General features: G+C 42.3%; 1 protein-coding gene across 2 annotated transcripts in view; it reads right to left on the reverse strand.

Moving 5' to 3' along the window:
• Rgsl1 (regulator of G protein signaling like 1) overlaps positions 1–16,615 on the reverse strand; it is a 50,978-nt gene that overhangs the window by 16,412 nt on the left and 17,951 nt on the right. For both annotated transcript variants that reach the window (XM_032915081.1, XM_032915082.1), the window contains exons 11-16: positions 14,728–14,830; positions 10,340–10,533; positions 7,282–7,399; positions 6,661–6,778; positions 4,817–4,946; positions 2,380–2,554 (exon numbers count right to left, since the gene is read on the reverse strand). In XM_032915081.1, the coding sequence (XP_032770972.1) occupies positions 2,380–2,554; positions 4,817–4,946; positions 6,661–6,778; positions 7,282–7,399; positions 10,340–10,533; positions 14,728–14,830 (838 nt within the window). The remainder of the gene's footprint in view (positions 1–2,379; positions 2,555–4,816; positions 4,947–6,660; positions 6,779–7,281; positions 7,400–10,339; positions 10,534–14,727; positions 14,831–16,615) is intronic.

A 16,615-nucleotide genomic window follows, 5' to 3' on the forward strand; every position in this document is an offset into this window, starting at 1 on the left:
GCTCTTGTCATTTTTCACTGACTGTGAAATGGCTTGGTAGCCATCCCAGCATGTTCCCTGTTAAAGGGAAAGGAGATATTCTGCACTCTTCTGTTTTCTGATGATCTTTGCTGAAATGTTCTGTGCTTCCACATCTGAGGGGTCTAAGAAGAGCTGCACCATTTAGAGAAGCATTGGTGGCTTGGGACAGCCTTCTCAGGTCTCCTGAACCTAGCTTTTAGATTTCCCTCTCATAATTTCTTTTTCTTCATCCCTGGTCCTCCCACTGAAGACCCTGATATGGCTGGTCCAGGTCAGCTCCAGGACAAGACACCATGGCTGAGGACTCACAAATGCTTATATTTCTGGTCCCCCAACTTTACCTAGCACCTGTCATCCCAAGCAACTTCCCCACCTTTTTATGTGTGTCTTGTCTGCATTCTTAGTCTGGGGCTGATAGAGATACAAGTCAATAAAGACAGAGGCTCTGCTCGATAAGGGGGAGGTCATCAGTGAACACCGAGGCCTGAGGAAGTCCCTCCACAGAGTGCAGTGGGTCAAACTCTCTTGACATTCTGCATTTTGGAAAACCACATTAACCAATGTCCCTGGCGTGGTGAACATAGATTGGTGGCCTATCTTTAGTTCACTCTTACACTTTTGCCAGTGGAGATGTTTTCCAGGAGTTACTAATTCTTTTTTTCCCCCCAAATATCTTTTACTTTAAGTTTGAACTCATTCATAGAACAGAGCAGAATCTAAAATCTAAAAAGAAAAGTACTTATTGTTTCCATAAAAATGAACCAGAGCAGGGCATGGGGACACAACTGAAACTACAAACTGTGCTGGAGAAGCTGGGGAGGCTTGAGCTAGCCTATACTACGTAGTCAGACCTGCCTAAGAAAAGAGGGAGGGACAGGGGAGGGGAGGGAGGGGGAGGGGAGGGGGAGGGGGGGAGGGAGAGGGAGGGGAGGGGGGGAGGGATTGGGAGGGGGAGAGGATTTGGCTAGAACATAACTCATTTCTTTTAGCTTTGCATGGTGTGGCCCTCATGGGGGGCGGGGAGGATCCCACCCTTACAGAATACATACAGGAACAAACAAAAACCCATAAATCTTAAGTTGCTTTGGAGTAAGTTTTAGATTTTTGTTCCACTTTAACAGTTTTGGTTGTAAGCCTAGCCTTTAAAGGCCAAGCCATCTGTAGCCCTTGTTCCATTTAAAAAAAAAAAAAAATGAAATTAGAGATGGCTGACAGTATTTGGAGCATAATTTAGAGCTTATACAAAAAATGTATAAACTTTCTACTTGTATGCTGACTTGAGGTTTGGCAAGTAAGTAAATGTGTATTAGCACATTTGACTTAAAAATACTTAATCTAAACACCCCTCCCTCACACCTCTCTCTCTCTCTCTCTCTCTCTCTCTCTCTCTCTCTCTCTCTCACACACACACACTCTCTCTCTCTCACACACACACACCTCTCACTCTCTGTCTGTCTCTGTCTGTCTCTCTGTCTGTCTCTCTCTCATACACACACAAACACACTCTCATTCTCTCACTGTCTCTGTCTGTCTGTCTCTCTTTCTCTCACACACACACATACACACACACTGTCTGTCTGTCTCTCTCACTATCTCATTCTCTGTCTGTCTCTCTCGGTCTCTCTGTCTCTGTCTGTCTCTGTCTGTCTCTCTCATACACACTCTGTCTCTGTCTGTCTGCCTGTCTCTCTCTCTCTCTCTCTCTCTCTCTCACACACACACACACACACACACACACACACACACACACACACACACACACACACTTCTTTGACAGTCTGGCTTTAAGTGAAGAACTATTGGTCCCTGGGTGATCCATGAGACAGTTCCTTTCATATTTGTAAATAGAGAAAAACATCTATGTTCTGTATAGCCTAGGGATCTCCAGGACATTGAGAAGATCCCCTAGGACCCGAAGAAGGGTGGAAACTGATAGGGTGACAGCTATCCCGGGAACTTTCAAGAGCATCTTCTCTGGCAGAGCTAAATCATTGTGCTTCTCCTGACAATCACTGTGGCTCTGACATGTCAAACCAACTTTTGCTAGGAGGGGTGTGTGTGTGTGTGTGTGTGTGTGTGTGTGTGTGTGTGTGGTGTGTAGGTCACAGATCAATGTCTAGTGACTTCCTCAGTCAGCTTCTGCCTTAGTTTTTGATACAGTCTCCCACTGAACCTGGAGCTCCCCTTGTGCTAGGGTGCTCAGCCAGCAAGCCCCAAGCCCGGGAATCCTCTGGTCTCTGTCTTCTCAGAATTCCAAATGGGCAGTTTCCTCCCACCCCATCCCCTGAGGATCTTAGGTCCTCATGTTTGAGAGGCATCTCCACAGCCTCACAAGAGGAAAGAAAGATGAGAACTTACTTCTCCATTTCAGAAAAGAAATATATATCATTAACGGCAAAGTTGATGGTGATAATTCTGTGGCCAAATATCCGGCGTTTGACAAGGGCTGTTTCTCCATTTTCCGGTTCTGTGTTCCGGGCGCCTGGGTATATTGGGGTATGACGTGCAGATGGGGTGGGTGAGGAAGAGAAATCTAACAGAGAGACAACAAGGAATTACAGTCGGGTTTGATCACGTTTCTCTCGGGTCCTAAACCTTCACCTGGGGCTTCACCACTGTGAGCTCAGGTTCTGGGCCTAGTGAAGGCGACACATCCTGTGTCTCCTGCAGCCTCTTACACAGATGTGCACAACTGCTGAAGAGGTCTCTGCTCAGGTGTGTGACTGTGTGACAGCACTCATATCAAGAGATAGCTAAGCAATGAATTGACTTCAGGAGCGACAATCACGTCTGGGGCCATGTTAATCCGTAAGGCTTTCTGCAGAGACCGTGAGAATTGCCCATGAAGGCTCAGCTTTTCAGATGGGAATGTGGTGCTGATCAAAGGACACTCCCAGGTTTATCAGGGAGGAATCAAGGTTTATGTAGGCTAGGAAATTTGGAAAAAAAAACAAACAAACCTCAAAACTAAAGGGAAGGAGAGCAGAAAGCTAAGATAGAGAACGGAAGTTCTCAGAAGCCCTCAGGGGGCCACTGAGGTAGATGGATGGGGGTTAGACATCTTGGAGGGTTGTTCATACCAACAGCATGGTGGGAACTCTGAGCAGCCTGGCCACAGCAGATAGCATGGGCACTTTAAGGATGGTCACAGTAAGAGTTTTCAAAATACATCATAGTCTGTGTTGGTGAGACTGTGAAGAATCACACCCTGATTTATAGCCTCAGTAGAGGTCTGAATTAGTGCAAATGTTCTACATAATCCAAATTGAACAACGACAACCCGAAGGCGTTTGTTTCCATAGAAACTTAGTTCGTTTGAGTGAATGTTAGAATAACTCACGAGTCCAGAGAAACATGGTCCGTCACCGCCCATTTCTTCCTCATCACCCCAGGTACTTTCCTGTCCCATCTCTAACCCAAGCATCTTGTTTGGAGTTTCTAGATCACACCACTCACTTTCTTGTTTTAGGGTTCGGTGCGCACTCTTTTCTCTCCCATGGCACCTGCTTAATTTGCTCACTCCTGAAAACTCAACTTCATGCCCTTTGCGGGGAAGAGTTTCTGTCCTGACCATTGCCAGTATCAACTGGGGTCCGTCTGGCAGCATTATTGAAGTCACTCCTCACACTTACATAGGGAGTGTGGTTAAACTATCCTGCTGCAAAGTATTGCTAAGCACAATTCAAAGATGTTCAAGCTGTCACCTCTCTTAGCTTCACGACAATTCAGTGAGGTAAGAGTCGTTACTGTTCTCATTCTATGAATGAAGAAATGGAGGCATGAGTCATTCATGCAAGTAAAAGTGGTAGGCACAATCTATTATCTGTGGCTTACAGCTCCTGTAGAGAATCTGTAGGTCGTAAGGGTAGAATATCTTTTGTATTTTTACTACTGAAGCCTCAGCACCTGGTGAGGTGCATACCTTAAAGCACTCTTGGGAAGGGTCATGAATGAAATAATGAAGCAGTTGAATTAATCTATACAGTGGACACTTTATGCCAGTCAAAAACTTGGCAGATAGATGTGTACTGATAGAAAAGGATGTTCAATCTAAAATAGTAAGGAAAATGTTAAATTATAAATGGAAAATATGGAAATATACATATCTATATCTATATCTATGAATATATATATATATATATAGAGAGAGAGAGAGAGAGAGAGACATAGATGTGTAGGTATGCACATGTAATCAGAATGTAGGCTTCGAGGCACTGGCAATGTTCTGAAGATTTTCATTTGTTTACTACATGTTCTTGTAACTTTGTTGCCTCTTTATTAATAACATGTATTGATTATGTAGCAGGAAGAATTTAAAGATATTTTTAGAGACCACAGTAAATGACCTAAAGAAACCATTTCATAAAAAGCGAGTCCTCTTTGCTAAGACAGCCGTGCCATAGTGGATGGCCTCACACCCATAAACATATGAGCAGCAGAAATTGGACATGAGGGGTTGTGAAAACACAAAACAAACACATGAAGTTGGAATGGGGTAGAGAGGCAGAGAGTATGTCTGAGGAGGATTAACAAGAAGTTAATGATCAGAATATATTGTACCTATGTATATGATTTGCAGAAAATAAATAAAAATATTATATATGTAAAACTTGAGGGCTTGGAGTGCCCTTGTTATTTCCCACACTAGCTGGCTCTTTGAGAAGCACTGCTACCCAGTCAGGCCTGGGAAGGCCTAGTCACCCAGGCTCACTGAGGGCCGATGCAGGCCTGGCACGAAGCAAGTAGCTTGAGAGAGCTCACGTGGGCTGCCCACCATGTCAGGGAAGTGACTCACTCTCTTTGTTGTTGTACATTTCCAGGTAGATGAAATCTGTCAACTCTTGGAGATTCTTGGCATTAGCTATGAATCTACGGTACTTGCAAAAACTCTTGATGAAGCTGATCATTTTCATCCATCCCCTCTTCTGTGGAAGGGAGAGGGCAGCCATTAGCATGGTCACTCTTCACAAAGGACCTACTGTGTGTGTGTGTGCCACAAACCTGACTTTTGTGACGTTGGGACTCCTCACTTCTACAGAGGGATGCTTTGGAGCACCCATTTTAAGGGTGAGGGAACCCAAGTAAGTCTGCCTCAGACTAAGTAGTTGCCGAATAGAGGAGTCTGGCTCCAACCATGAAGCCTGTGCTCGAACTCCTTTTACCACACACCCTTCCGGCAGCAGCGAAGGTCAGCATTCAAAAAAATTGGGAAGGAACAAGCTGCTGTGAGGAAATGACGGCTCAGCAGATCTTAAAGTGTTAAAGAAATAGAGAAAGCCGTGAACCCACTTCTAACCATTAAGAAAACTTTAAGGTATCCATTACCCCACTTGGGCCTCCTCCTCCTTTGTACAAGCGAACACATTCTGTTTCTGCATTCCTCTAATAGGTACTGGGCTCATTCCAGAAAATTTGTTAAGTCAAGCCAAAAAAAAAAAACAAAAAACAAAAAAAAAAAAACTATCTTATTGCTGAGATAAAGTGCTCAGGTCTTTACCCCAGTCCCTGGAGAGGGAAGGTCAACGCAAACACGGCTTTAGAGATGGCGGTGGAGCACTAAAGTGCAGTGGATTTGGGAGCTAGAGACTTTCAGGGTAGACTCTACTGTCTCCATAGATGTGTAACTCAGGTCAGTTTACTTGTGTTTCTGTGTAACACAAAAACAACAGCCTTCAGCGGTGTGGCGAGCCTTAGGATGTGTGTTACCCACAGCAGGCACTAACAACATTCTGGTTTCCTTTTGTCTGCCCCGGAAAAGCTGAAATTATAACAAAGCTCGCTGATTCGACAAACACATTCTCTCAAGCATCCAACTATCCAGATTTAGAGACCGTGCCAGCTTTGGCTCATAAACAGCGAGAGCAGAGAGGGGAGACCAGCACATTTTCATGTCTACACTGCTGGTCTTCAATCTTATTTTTAGATATTATTTTAACCTGATCTTTGGGATCCGATAGAATTGGGCTCAATCTTTTCTACCTAAATGACTCACACAGAATATGAGGTTCCTTAAAGGAGTATGTTTGCCTTTTCAAACCTCGTGAAATGACTTCCCTGAGCGCCATTCTTGTCTCTTCTCCCTTTCTCTCTTTTTAAGGAAAAAGGGTAAGAGGGGCAGTTGCTTTTGGGAGGAGGAGTGGGCATGCTCACTGCCAGCCCTTGGCATCATCTTTCTGGGATCTTCTGGTCTGTGGGACACATGCTCCAGGCCCACCCTTTGTCATACTGCAAGGTGACGCTCATGTTGCCAGTGACTGGATGAGCCCAGGCTAATCAATCTAATCTTTGTGCAGAAAGATGAGCAAAACCATTTGTCCTGACCGACAATCCACATCCTTAAAGCAAACATGAGCTGCAGCAACACGGACAGTGCCATCTCCGGAGAGCTTGTGACTCTCACGTATTGGCGCCAGAGGCAGGCAGATCAGAAAGGGACTTCCCAGGACAGTTTTTCCAGAGCCTCAGATTATCCTTTTGTAAAATGGGGCTTAAAACACAACTCACACAGCCAAGAATAATCCTTTCTTCCAGTGATGTATCAGGTGGCCTAACAGGGACAATCTTTTGTACAGTTGACAGTGCTTGGACAATGGCTTTCCTGCCTGAAACATCCTCCCCTCTCTCTTCTTTCTCACTGACCTGAGAATCATGTAGGTGTGTTGTTATTGTCTTTGAGGGCTTCCTAGGGACGACATGAGTTTCAACAGGCTCTACCTCCACAGGACGCGGTGGGAACAAGTCTTGGTATTCCTTAAACCTACCAGAGAGAGAACATTAAAGAGGATAGAACCACCATGTGTGAAATACAACAAGCTCTATTCCATGTCAGCTTCTGCAGGAGTTACAATGGGAATGGTGGGTTACTCAAAAGCTCTCTTCTTGCTATCTCAATTCTTATATAAAGTCAGCCTATCTATCCTTCTTAATGCTGTGCTCTTCCTCTCTCTCTCTCTCTCTCTCTCTCTCTCTCTCTCTCTCTCTCTCTCTCTGTGTTTTGTGTATGTATGTATATGTGCCTGTGTATATGTGTGTGTGTTTGTGTGTATATGTGTCTGTATATGTGTACGTGTGTGTGTGTGTGTGTGTGTGTTGCAAACACACAACACAGTCAGGCAGGAGATTTCAAAGTAAGCTTGGTGTTTCTGTTGGAGGACGGCTCTGGCAGTACACTAGGAGGTCTAGGACACCTTTGTTCAATGTGACTTTTCAAAGCTAGGAAGCAACTCTAGAAGGAGCCCCAAACCCTCTGAGCATGCTCACCACTTTTCTTCTACAGATTTCATGACAATGCCCTGGAGCATCAGCAACGTGGTGGTGGTGATATGGCGCGTGTTAACGATTTCTTTGACAAAAGGAGCATCACACTGCAGAATTTCTTCTAAAGAATTAGAGAAAGGGAGGGAGAGAAGAGAAAGGAAAGAAGGGAAGGAGGGAGGGAGAGAGGGAGGGAGGGAGAGAGGGAGGAAGGGAAGAAGGGTCATTTTTGTCTGTCGTTTGGTGATTTCATGAGGCTCATGGCCCTCTGTTCTTAAGCTGACCTCACTATGAGCTGAGCCTTCTACAACTTACAAATCTCCAAAGAACATTTCAAATGTTATGGGAAACTAATTATGGGAAACTTCCTTAGTCCCATTTCAAAGATGAAAGCTTAAAAGAAAATAAAATGTTATTAAATTAAAATTTAAATTCGTTTCTGTAGCTGGGGTGAAGTTTTTCAGTTTAGAGAGAGGCTTAGGAGGAAAGGAACAAAACAAAATCTTTAGGTACAGAAGGAGAGCTCGAGATATGGAAATCACTGTGGAGTACACCATGACACTCCTCGTGTCCAGAGACAGTCGGTTTGTTAATGACTTGAGAATGCACTGTGGGGCATCTGGATATTGCTTTCTCTCTGAGACCCTCCGGAATGATGTACAAAACTCATCTTGAAACTCAGCAAACAAGTATTCCTTGTATGTGCTGATGCATTAGGATAAAAGTATCTCTTACATTCTAAAGGACAGGAACTTTGTGTGGACCTCACAGAGTTAATAATGTACCCTGAGGTCACTTACGGCTTTATAGGTCTACTACTGCAGTATACATAGGCTGTTTAACCTGCCTTTAAGAGAACAATATATCAACTGACCTTCCTTGCCTTAGATTTCCCGTGTAATTAATCTTTACATCTGATGCAAATCTCAAATTACATACTCCCCCACACCCCTGTCCCAAGATGAATGAATGCATGTATGTTATGGTAATTTGCTATGGACAGAAAATAGGACCAAACCAGCTTTGTAAAATGAATGTCCACAAAAAATGTTGGAGCAATGTATGGATTTCGCTTGATAGCATTGGCTTGTTTGACATCTGGGTCAGTTGAAATCAGCTGGAATCAGTGACTTCATCCCTTATCCCTTAATGATTTCTGTAAAGTACCCCATTCCGTCTTCATATTGTGCTTCCTGTGCTGTTCAGTAAGAAAGAGCACAACCCTTTGCCATGGACTGTTATACACAGGAACACACAGACACAGGGACGGATCCACAAGACAGCATTCAGGCAGGCACAGGTTCATACTCACGAAATGGAAGACTGCCAGGAGCCATCTTGAAGAGGCTAAGACTGTAGGATGACTTTTCCTGAAATGTCCACCATTTTGCATAGATGATGGTAGACACACTCTGGAGGCAAGACCCTAAGAGACTAATCTCAGGATTGATTCCTGCTATTGATATGTCCTTCCTGTCATCATTAAATTAATTTAACAATCCCTGGGTATTAGCCCACCCTTCTGGGCAGATTTTCTGCAGATCACTGAAGATGTACTGTCTTGTAGTGATGCAATATGGACAAAATAGATGATTTCTTAATTCTGATGAGTCTATAAGAATTCCTAAATTTATACTAATAATTATTCAGCCCTTCATAATAAAGGCTGCAATTAAAGTCCTCTCTGACATGAAAACTGCAATTAGAACTCTGCCAGTCTTCACATGTCACACGTTAATCTCATTAGACTGAAAGCAGGCAGGCAGATTCACAATTTAGGAATACATTCTTTTAGGCCATAAAACCTTAACTAAAGATCATAAAAGGAAAGAATGATTTATTGTAGTTGCAAGGACAGAAGATAAAGTATTGACTGGTTTTATCTATGCAAAAGTTCAGTGTTAACTTAGACATAAGAATTATAGTTTAGGCTGTCAGTGAACCTGTGGAGTTGGCAGTGGAACTTAGCTCCCGGCAGAAGACAAGGGAAAAGTAGAAATTCAAATCTGGGCTCCCTCTTGTTTAAGGCACAACAAGGGGGAAGTGCTTTATAACTTCTTATAATTGCATTAATGTGATATCAATGCAACATTGGTGATTCTGAGTTTATTATTAATGCATTTGAATTGTACCTACAAACTGGCACATCCTAGCACCTGCAGGCAGATGCAGGAAGTTTGAGAGTTTAAGGCCAGTCTGGGCTACATAGTTGAGTTTCAGGCCAGTCTGCAATGTGGCAATACCTGTTTCAAACAAATAAATGAACTAGAGACACTTGTTACTTTCGAACTTCTATTTTTTTTTTGTATTTTTATGCTTGTCTTGGATAAACAAAACAAAACCAAGTCCCCTCCCCCCCAAAAAAACCCCACGAAAAACAAAAAACAAAAACAAACAAACAAAAAACCCACCAAACAAACGAGCTCCTTTCTGCCTACATAAACTCTGCCTGTTCTCCTGTGACAGACAGGAAGCTCAGCGCCACAGCGTTAGAAGGGCATTGTGTTCTCACCTCCTTTTTTACAAGCTAAACTTTACTTGCAATCTCTAGCTAAGATGTATTCCCACAGGCCAAGTTTACCACCATCTTAGACAGGAAAACAAGTCACCATTTATAAATGTTTGTCAGACAGACGGTTCTCCAGCTCAACTCTTCTTCCTAAGACGGAGGGCACCACCTGTTTGCTTATGGCTAGCCCCATTTTGATGATAAGTAAATGGAATTTACATTAAATGGACTAAGTTAGCTAACTTCCACGCGTTGCACTTTCTTTGTTTAGAAAATGCAGCTACTAATTCCTACCTTACTGGGATTAGATTCCCCCAAAATAAAGGTAATTAATGATACACGGATATAAATGTATCTCACTTTGGCTCCTTTCACCAATGTTTATGACTTTGGGCTTAAAATTGTTCTCTGCATTCATCCTCGGTGTCTCAATATTGCCCCCATGTGGCTAGTCCCCTCTTCGGCTCTCTCTAGCGGTTTTGATGGAGTCAGGCTACTTCCCACACTTTTCCTCCCAAGAAACCGAACGGAGAATTAAGAGAAAGAGAGACACACCAGGAGGGACCTTGCCGTGGAGAAAAGTCTTGGTTATATTTTCTAAGGTTGTCTTATACGTCTTCTCATTGGTCTCCGTCATGATCTTCTGCACGGCTACCAGGAACTGCAACGGGTTTTCAGACTTCCGGTCTTTGAGGAACTCTCTGAAGTACTCCAGGTGTGCATTATTTAGGAGGATTTCTGTCATGTTCCTGGAAAACGGAGCATTGTGTTGAGAGAGAGGAAAGATAGTGACCTCAGAGACCGTTCTGGGTAGGGAATGGAGTGGAACATGAGTTACAGCATAGCTTCTGGGGCTGGGAGGCTGCCTGCCTCTGCCTCTCCAGTGCAGGGATTAAAGGCGAGACCCCAGCACGTCCGACTGCTCCTTGAATGGAGTTAGAGCTAATGTTTCACCCACAATCCCCTTTCCTTTTCTCTCACAAGTCTTTTCTGAGTAGGCTGACCTCCCTCTGGGGTTTCATCTTCATTGGCAGGGTGTAACTGTATCTCTAGTTACTCCCCTCTCTAATTTTAACTGCTCGCGTAACCTCATCTTACGTCACAGTCACAGTTATTAGTCAAAGCTGCCTGCATGTAACCATCTTTTGACCAATTTACCCATTTATGGACGTATGCTTTTATGTTGGATAATAGCCATAGGTTTTTGATAGGCATCGTTTATCAGGATGACATAGCTTTATTTTTTTCTATTCTCATTCTGAAGGCTTTTTTCCCCTTAAATCATGATTTTTAAAACCATGGTTTAAGAGATATCAGATGAGATAATCATGTAAGTTTTCTACCTCATTTATTTAATATGGCATATGTGGTGGTTAATTTTGGTTGTTGAATTGATTGGGACTGAAATTGACTAAAAGGTATGTCTTATTTCTTGAGCAGATTTATTTGAAATGGAAAGGTCTATCCTAAATATAAGTTGAATTTTTCAGTGTCAGCCCGAGTATAAGGGAAAAGAAAAAAAAATTGTATTTGTTTACTTGCATTCGCTCTTATGCTCTTCCTCATCGATACTAGAATTAGCTTCCTCAACTATGACCAGTGAGTGACTCTCCAGGAATCCCCCCAGGTCTTCAACACCAGACCGCACCTCCTGAGGCACCCAGCCTCCTGAGCTGAGCAATCTTTCCAGTGTGAGGTGGCCATTGGTGGACTACTCCAGTTATATTGTATACGAAATCTCAAAAAAAATTTCCTTTCAATACGTACTCATTCTATCAACACTGTTATTCTAGGGAAGACCAATACAGACGTTTAGATGTTAACTGAATCTTGTGTTCCTTAGACAAATTCCAGTTGTTGATGCTATGTGATATTTTTTTTTATTGTTGTTGTTACTGGATTTGGTTTCCTATTTGTTAGAGATTTGTGTGTCTGGATTCAAAGGGAAGTAGTCTGAGGCTTTTAAGATGCCTCTGCTTTGGGAATCAGGAGGATATTGGCCTCATAGGATAAGTAAGAGTTTCTTCTATTCCCTCAAAGAGCAATTATAATGTTGGTACTATCTCTCCTTTAAATATTTCCCAGAATTCTCCAGTGATACTACCTAGGATGTGCTATATGAAAAAAATTAAATAATTAAAGATCTATCACTTTTTTTGTTTGAGACTGGGTCTAAATGTGTGGCTCTGGCTGTACTGGGAATGACTTCATGAACTCCCAGAGATCTGCCTGCCTCTGCCTCCAAACGCTGGGATTAAAGATGTGCACCAACATACCTGGAAAATCCTCCTTTTTGATCCTGCTTGAAGGAGACCAGTTTTTAATCACAATTTCTGTTTTTTTTTTTATTTTGTTACTGTTTCTATAAATTTAGCAACACTTTCAGGTTGTCTTCGAATCAGCTTTTAGAAACCTGAGCATTTCTAGAAGATTATTACGGTAACTTGTTAATGAAGTTATTGAAGTAACTTGCGCTTCACAGTGTGTTTGCGTGGTACCCCCTCTGCTTTTTCTTAAGTGTTTTCCATTCCCTTAAGTTTCTTTTAAAATTTATAATAAAAGGGCGGCAAATTAAAATAGATATAATTTATATAATATTGAAATATATATTTTTATTAATATATACTAATGAAATAAACCAGACCCAAAGACTGTATAACACAACGAACTTCTACACAGTCCAAATAGTAACTCAGAATAGAGGCTGCGGGGCTTCCTAGGGCACCCCATACTTTTCTTATTGAATATCTCATGTGCTTATCCACCACAAAAAATTAAAAAGTACTGTAAAAGATGTATGCATCGTGCTTTATGTGTATGAGCTCTTTGTCTGTAACACGTGTGTGTCTGCTTGTGCAAAGGCTGGAATAAAGTGTTGGAGCCCTGATCCTGGAGGTTGTGAGCATCAAACAGATGCGAGGAACTGAACTCAGGTCCTTGCAAAAGCAGCGACTTCTCCTAACCACTGAGCCGTCTCTCAAGGACCCATTCTTTTCATTTTTAATTACAGTTTTAAGGCCTTATGGTAAGCCAAGGAAAATGGGCTAACTGGGTCCATCTTTGTCCTATCTGGGATTCCACACATGGTCTCTTTTCTATGAAGTGGAGCCCCTACATGCAGTTTAAGACTCTTCCTGGAGTCTAACTTTTCTTAATTCACACTCAATTTTTTTTTCTCTTCTACTATACACCCATAGGGTTCAGACAAAACTTAGTCATAAAACTTCAATGTCAGCTTTGTTAATTCCCAAGTATATGTCTTAGATTAAGGGCAGGAATGGCTGGGTGTGGTGGTGTAAGCCTTTAATCCCAGGACTTGAGAGGCAGAGGCAGGACAGCCAGGGCTACAAAATGAGACCTTGTCTTCAAAACAAAACAAAACAAAAGCGAACAACAAATAGCAAAAGACAAGAACTGTCTTTATTGCTATGATGCATATTATATTATACCATTATCATCAACATCATTAGATGGCCAAGACATAGCATGTGACATCTCTGGCCTTAGCTGTGATCTTAAGTCATAGGCTATCTGGTTTAGAAAAGACTTTTTATGATCCATGCTCAACTAGGTTGGAAATAGTTGCGTCGTCTGAGTGGAGGATGGTGACTAATACAGACTAGAACATAAAGAGGAATGGTTGGTTGCATATCAGGAAATGGTTTCCATTATCCAAGGGGAGGAAGATTTAGTCACAGTGTTTAGGACAGACAGAGGATTCACCACCTCTGGCGAATGCTACAGTAACAGAAGCATTCCTGTGGGCATTTTTTTAATATACAAAATATTTTTCTGGATATTTGACTGTATTTTTATACACTACCATGTTTTCATAATCTAGAGATGAACTTTTCATGTAGCTAGTAATTACACAGAAATGGAGTAAAATGAGTAAGTTGGCCTAAGAGAAAATTATAACCAAGAAAGGAGGAAGCATAGTTAAGAAATAAAGCACTAAAAAGTAACATGTGATATTGGCCATGCTCTCTGGGGATACAGTTGGGAGCAGGAAATTACAGCAGATGTAACTCTCAGAGAACCTTTTATGTCTAAGTGGCATTTGTGCCTATGTGGGAAATGCCACAGAATCTTTTATCAGCAGTGATGGACTCTTAGACTATTTAGAAAGTGGAGAGATATGAAGAAAGAAACCAGAGGCTACTTTAACAGTATGGGACCTAAAGTCCCCAAATGAGTTGGGATATATGTGCTATTCACAACGAGGTGTGTGTGTGTGTGTGTGTGTGTGTGTGTGTGAGAGAGAGAGAGAGAGAGAGAGAGAGAGAGAGAGAGAGAGAGAAGACAGGATTAAGCAAAGCCTGCTTCATCTACAGTGTGGAAGACAGTCGACCTATGCAGGCTAACATAGAAGGGGATCCATGATAGTGACAGTTAATGTGGAGATTCCTAACAGGTCAAAGTGTTCAGAAAAAGTGACTGCTGATTGCTCAACCTGAAAAAGGAAACCTACATCAACCTTCTCTAAGGCTCGGGGAACATCTCAGAAGCGAAGGTAGAAAGAATGTAGGAGGTGGAGAATACAGAGTGCTGTGAAATGCTGTCTTTCAGATATGGCTGTGGACCCATGACATCAGTAGTGACCTACACAGGGTCTACAAAATACTGACCCATCAATATGCTATCATGGATGGATGGATGTGTGTGTGTATGTGTGTGTGTGTGTGTGTGTGTGTGTGTGTGTGTGTGTGTGTATGAATGTATATTAAGAAATACATACAAATTTTAAAAGTTGTCTGTTATAGTTTAAGTTTGAAAAAGTTATTTTGTAATACATGTTATACGGTACATTATAAAACAAACGACTTAACATGTAGAGTGTCTTGTTCATATGCATACGATCTACAGAAAAAGGTCTGGGAACCCCAACATAGAAATGAAGTTTATGCCTAGAGACACTACTCTAGCTAGACCCACCATCTTACCTCGGTCTCATGGAAGGCTTCCTTATGACGGACCTTTTGACAAAGGATATTTTCCTTTGTGAGTATGAGACCCTGGGCTGCTTGATAATTTCCACTGTAAAATCTGAGAAAGACCACACAGTTAGGTAACAATAGTTTATAAAGAGTTAATGAGAAGGGACATTTATCAGGCATCATTCACAACTCCTGTGTCAGGCACAGCTGGACACTGACATCAGGTCAAGGTGTATTAACTATGCACGTTGGCCATCAGGCCTAGAGCTCACCTTCCTTAAAGTCACTGGCCATTAGGCCAGAGGCCACCTTCCTTGGAGATGCTGGCCATTATGCCTAGAGCCCATCTTCCTGAGAGACTGCTGACACCAAGTGCACTGTACTTCTTACTGGAGTACAGTAAGGTACAGTAAGGCACAGTCACTGTACCTTACAGAAGGTGAGATGCTACCGACCTTCCAGTGTAATTCTTTCATCCAGCCACGATGCATATGGCGTCCTGTCTTTGTTGGCACTTTGGCTGTTTTCTTGGAAGCAAATAGAAGTATTTGCCTCTTGAAAGTTTTACTTTGTAGCCATTTGAACTTAAGACTATTGACCTCATCTTAAAGTGGCCCCGCTTGACTTCTTGCTTTGGCTAGAACCATTTTCTTTCTAAGGAAGTGACTCCCACCACAATGGCGATCTGGCAGTCCTCACACAGCTCAGAACAGCTCAGCGGATGTACATTAGACCAATTACTCGAAGAAATGTACTTAAATGTTTTTGAAAGATAATAGATTCCATGGATCTCACCGTCATCAAAACTCTTTGAGGGTTTGGGATGTTGTTAGTTGGCAGAGTGCTTACCTAGCATTCGTGAAACCCTGGGTTCAACCCCTTGCACAATATGATGTCCTTGCCTGTCGTCCTAGCATTTCCAAAGTGGACTCAGGAGATCTGAAGCTCAACACCATTGTGAGTTATAAAGTGAGTTTGAGGCTAACCTTGGCTACCTAAGAGTCTCTAATTTTAGAGGAGAGAATCCCCGACTACAAGATCATCAAGAGCAGATACAGAGTTATCTCCCTGTTCAAAACCAGAGCATGGTCTACTTAAACAGTTGATGGCTTGAGAGGCGTGGTGAATACAATGTGCACATTCAGGGCATTTTTGTCTGATTTGAAAATATGTCTGTGATAGGCGGCATACAAAAGTTATTTAAAAAACAATAGATATGTACATTGGCTCTAAATAAATGCAACTGGATTGATTGAAAAATGAAATTCGAACAATAGAAGACTTGGGATAGAGAAGAAAAAAAATCCCACCAAGGTGTACAACAACAATCTTTCCCAAGGCTAAACACGTAAACAGTGCTGGGACAAAACAAAAGCACATTTTAAAGTCACAAATAAGCCCCAAGAACTCAGTTAAAACACCAAGATAAGAAAAAGATGTTAAACATGGGAAGAGCGTGTTAAAAACGATAACTTTCAGTGTGTAGGACATAGTGAGCATAAAGAAAAGTTCGGGACTTGAAAAATAGGAAAATTTCCCACACCGTGTTTTTCTTAAGATAACTGGCATTTCTGTAAATGAGAGAAGCTTAAGAAACCGGACGTTCCTTCAGTAACAAAGAGGAAGATTCTTTACTCTTTGGCTGTGGATGCACCTCGTTCCCCGAGTTCCTACTTCGGTTGTACCTGGATGAGAAGCCAAATAAACCCTTTCTCCTATGAGTTGTTTCTGTCAGGCATCGTATCGTGAGAGACAGCTGGAAAGGAGACTTTCCACGTGTAGAAAGGTGATGTCCAGTCAGCACTGTTGCCTGGATACTCAGAATGCCACCACGGGCCCTCATTAGAGAGGATGCTTATCAGAAGTAGGATTTCAAGGAGTCCTGGATGAGGTC

Source organism: Rattus rattus, chromosome 10 (genome assembly GCF_011064425.1).
Source record: "Rattus rattus isolate New Zealand chromosome 10, Rrattus_CSIRO_v1, whole genome shotgun sequence".
NCBI lineage: Eukaryota > Metazoa > Chordata > Mammalia > Rodentia > Muridae > Rattus > Rattus rattus.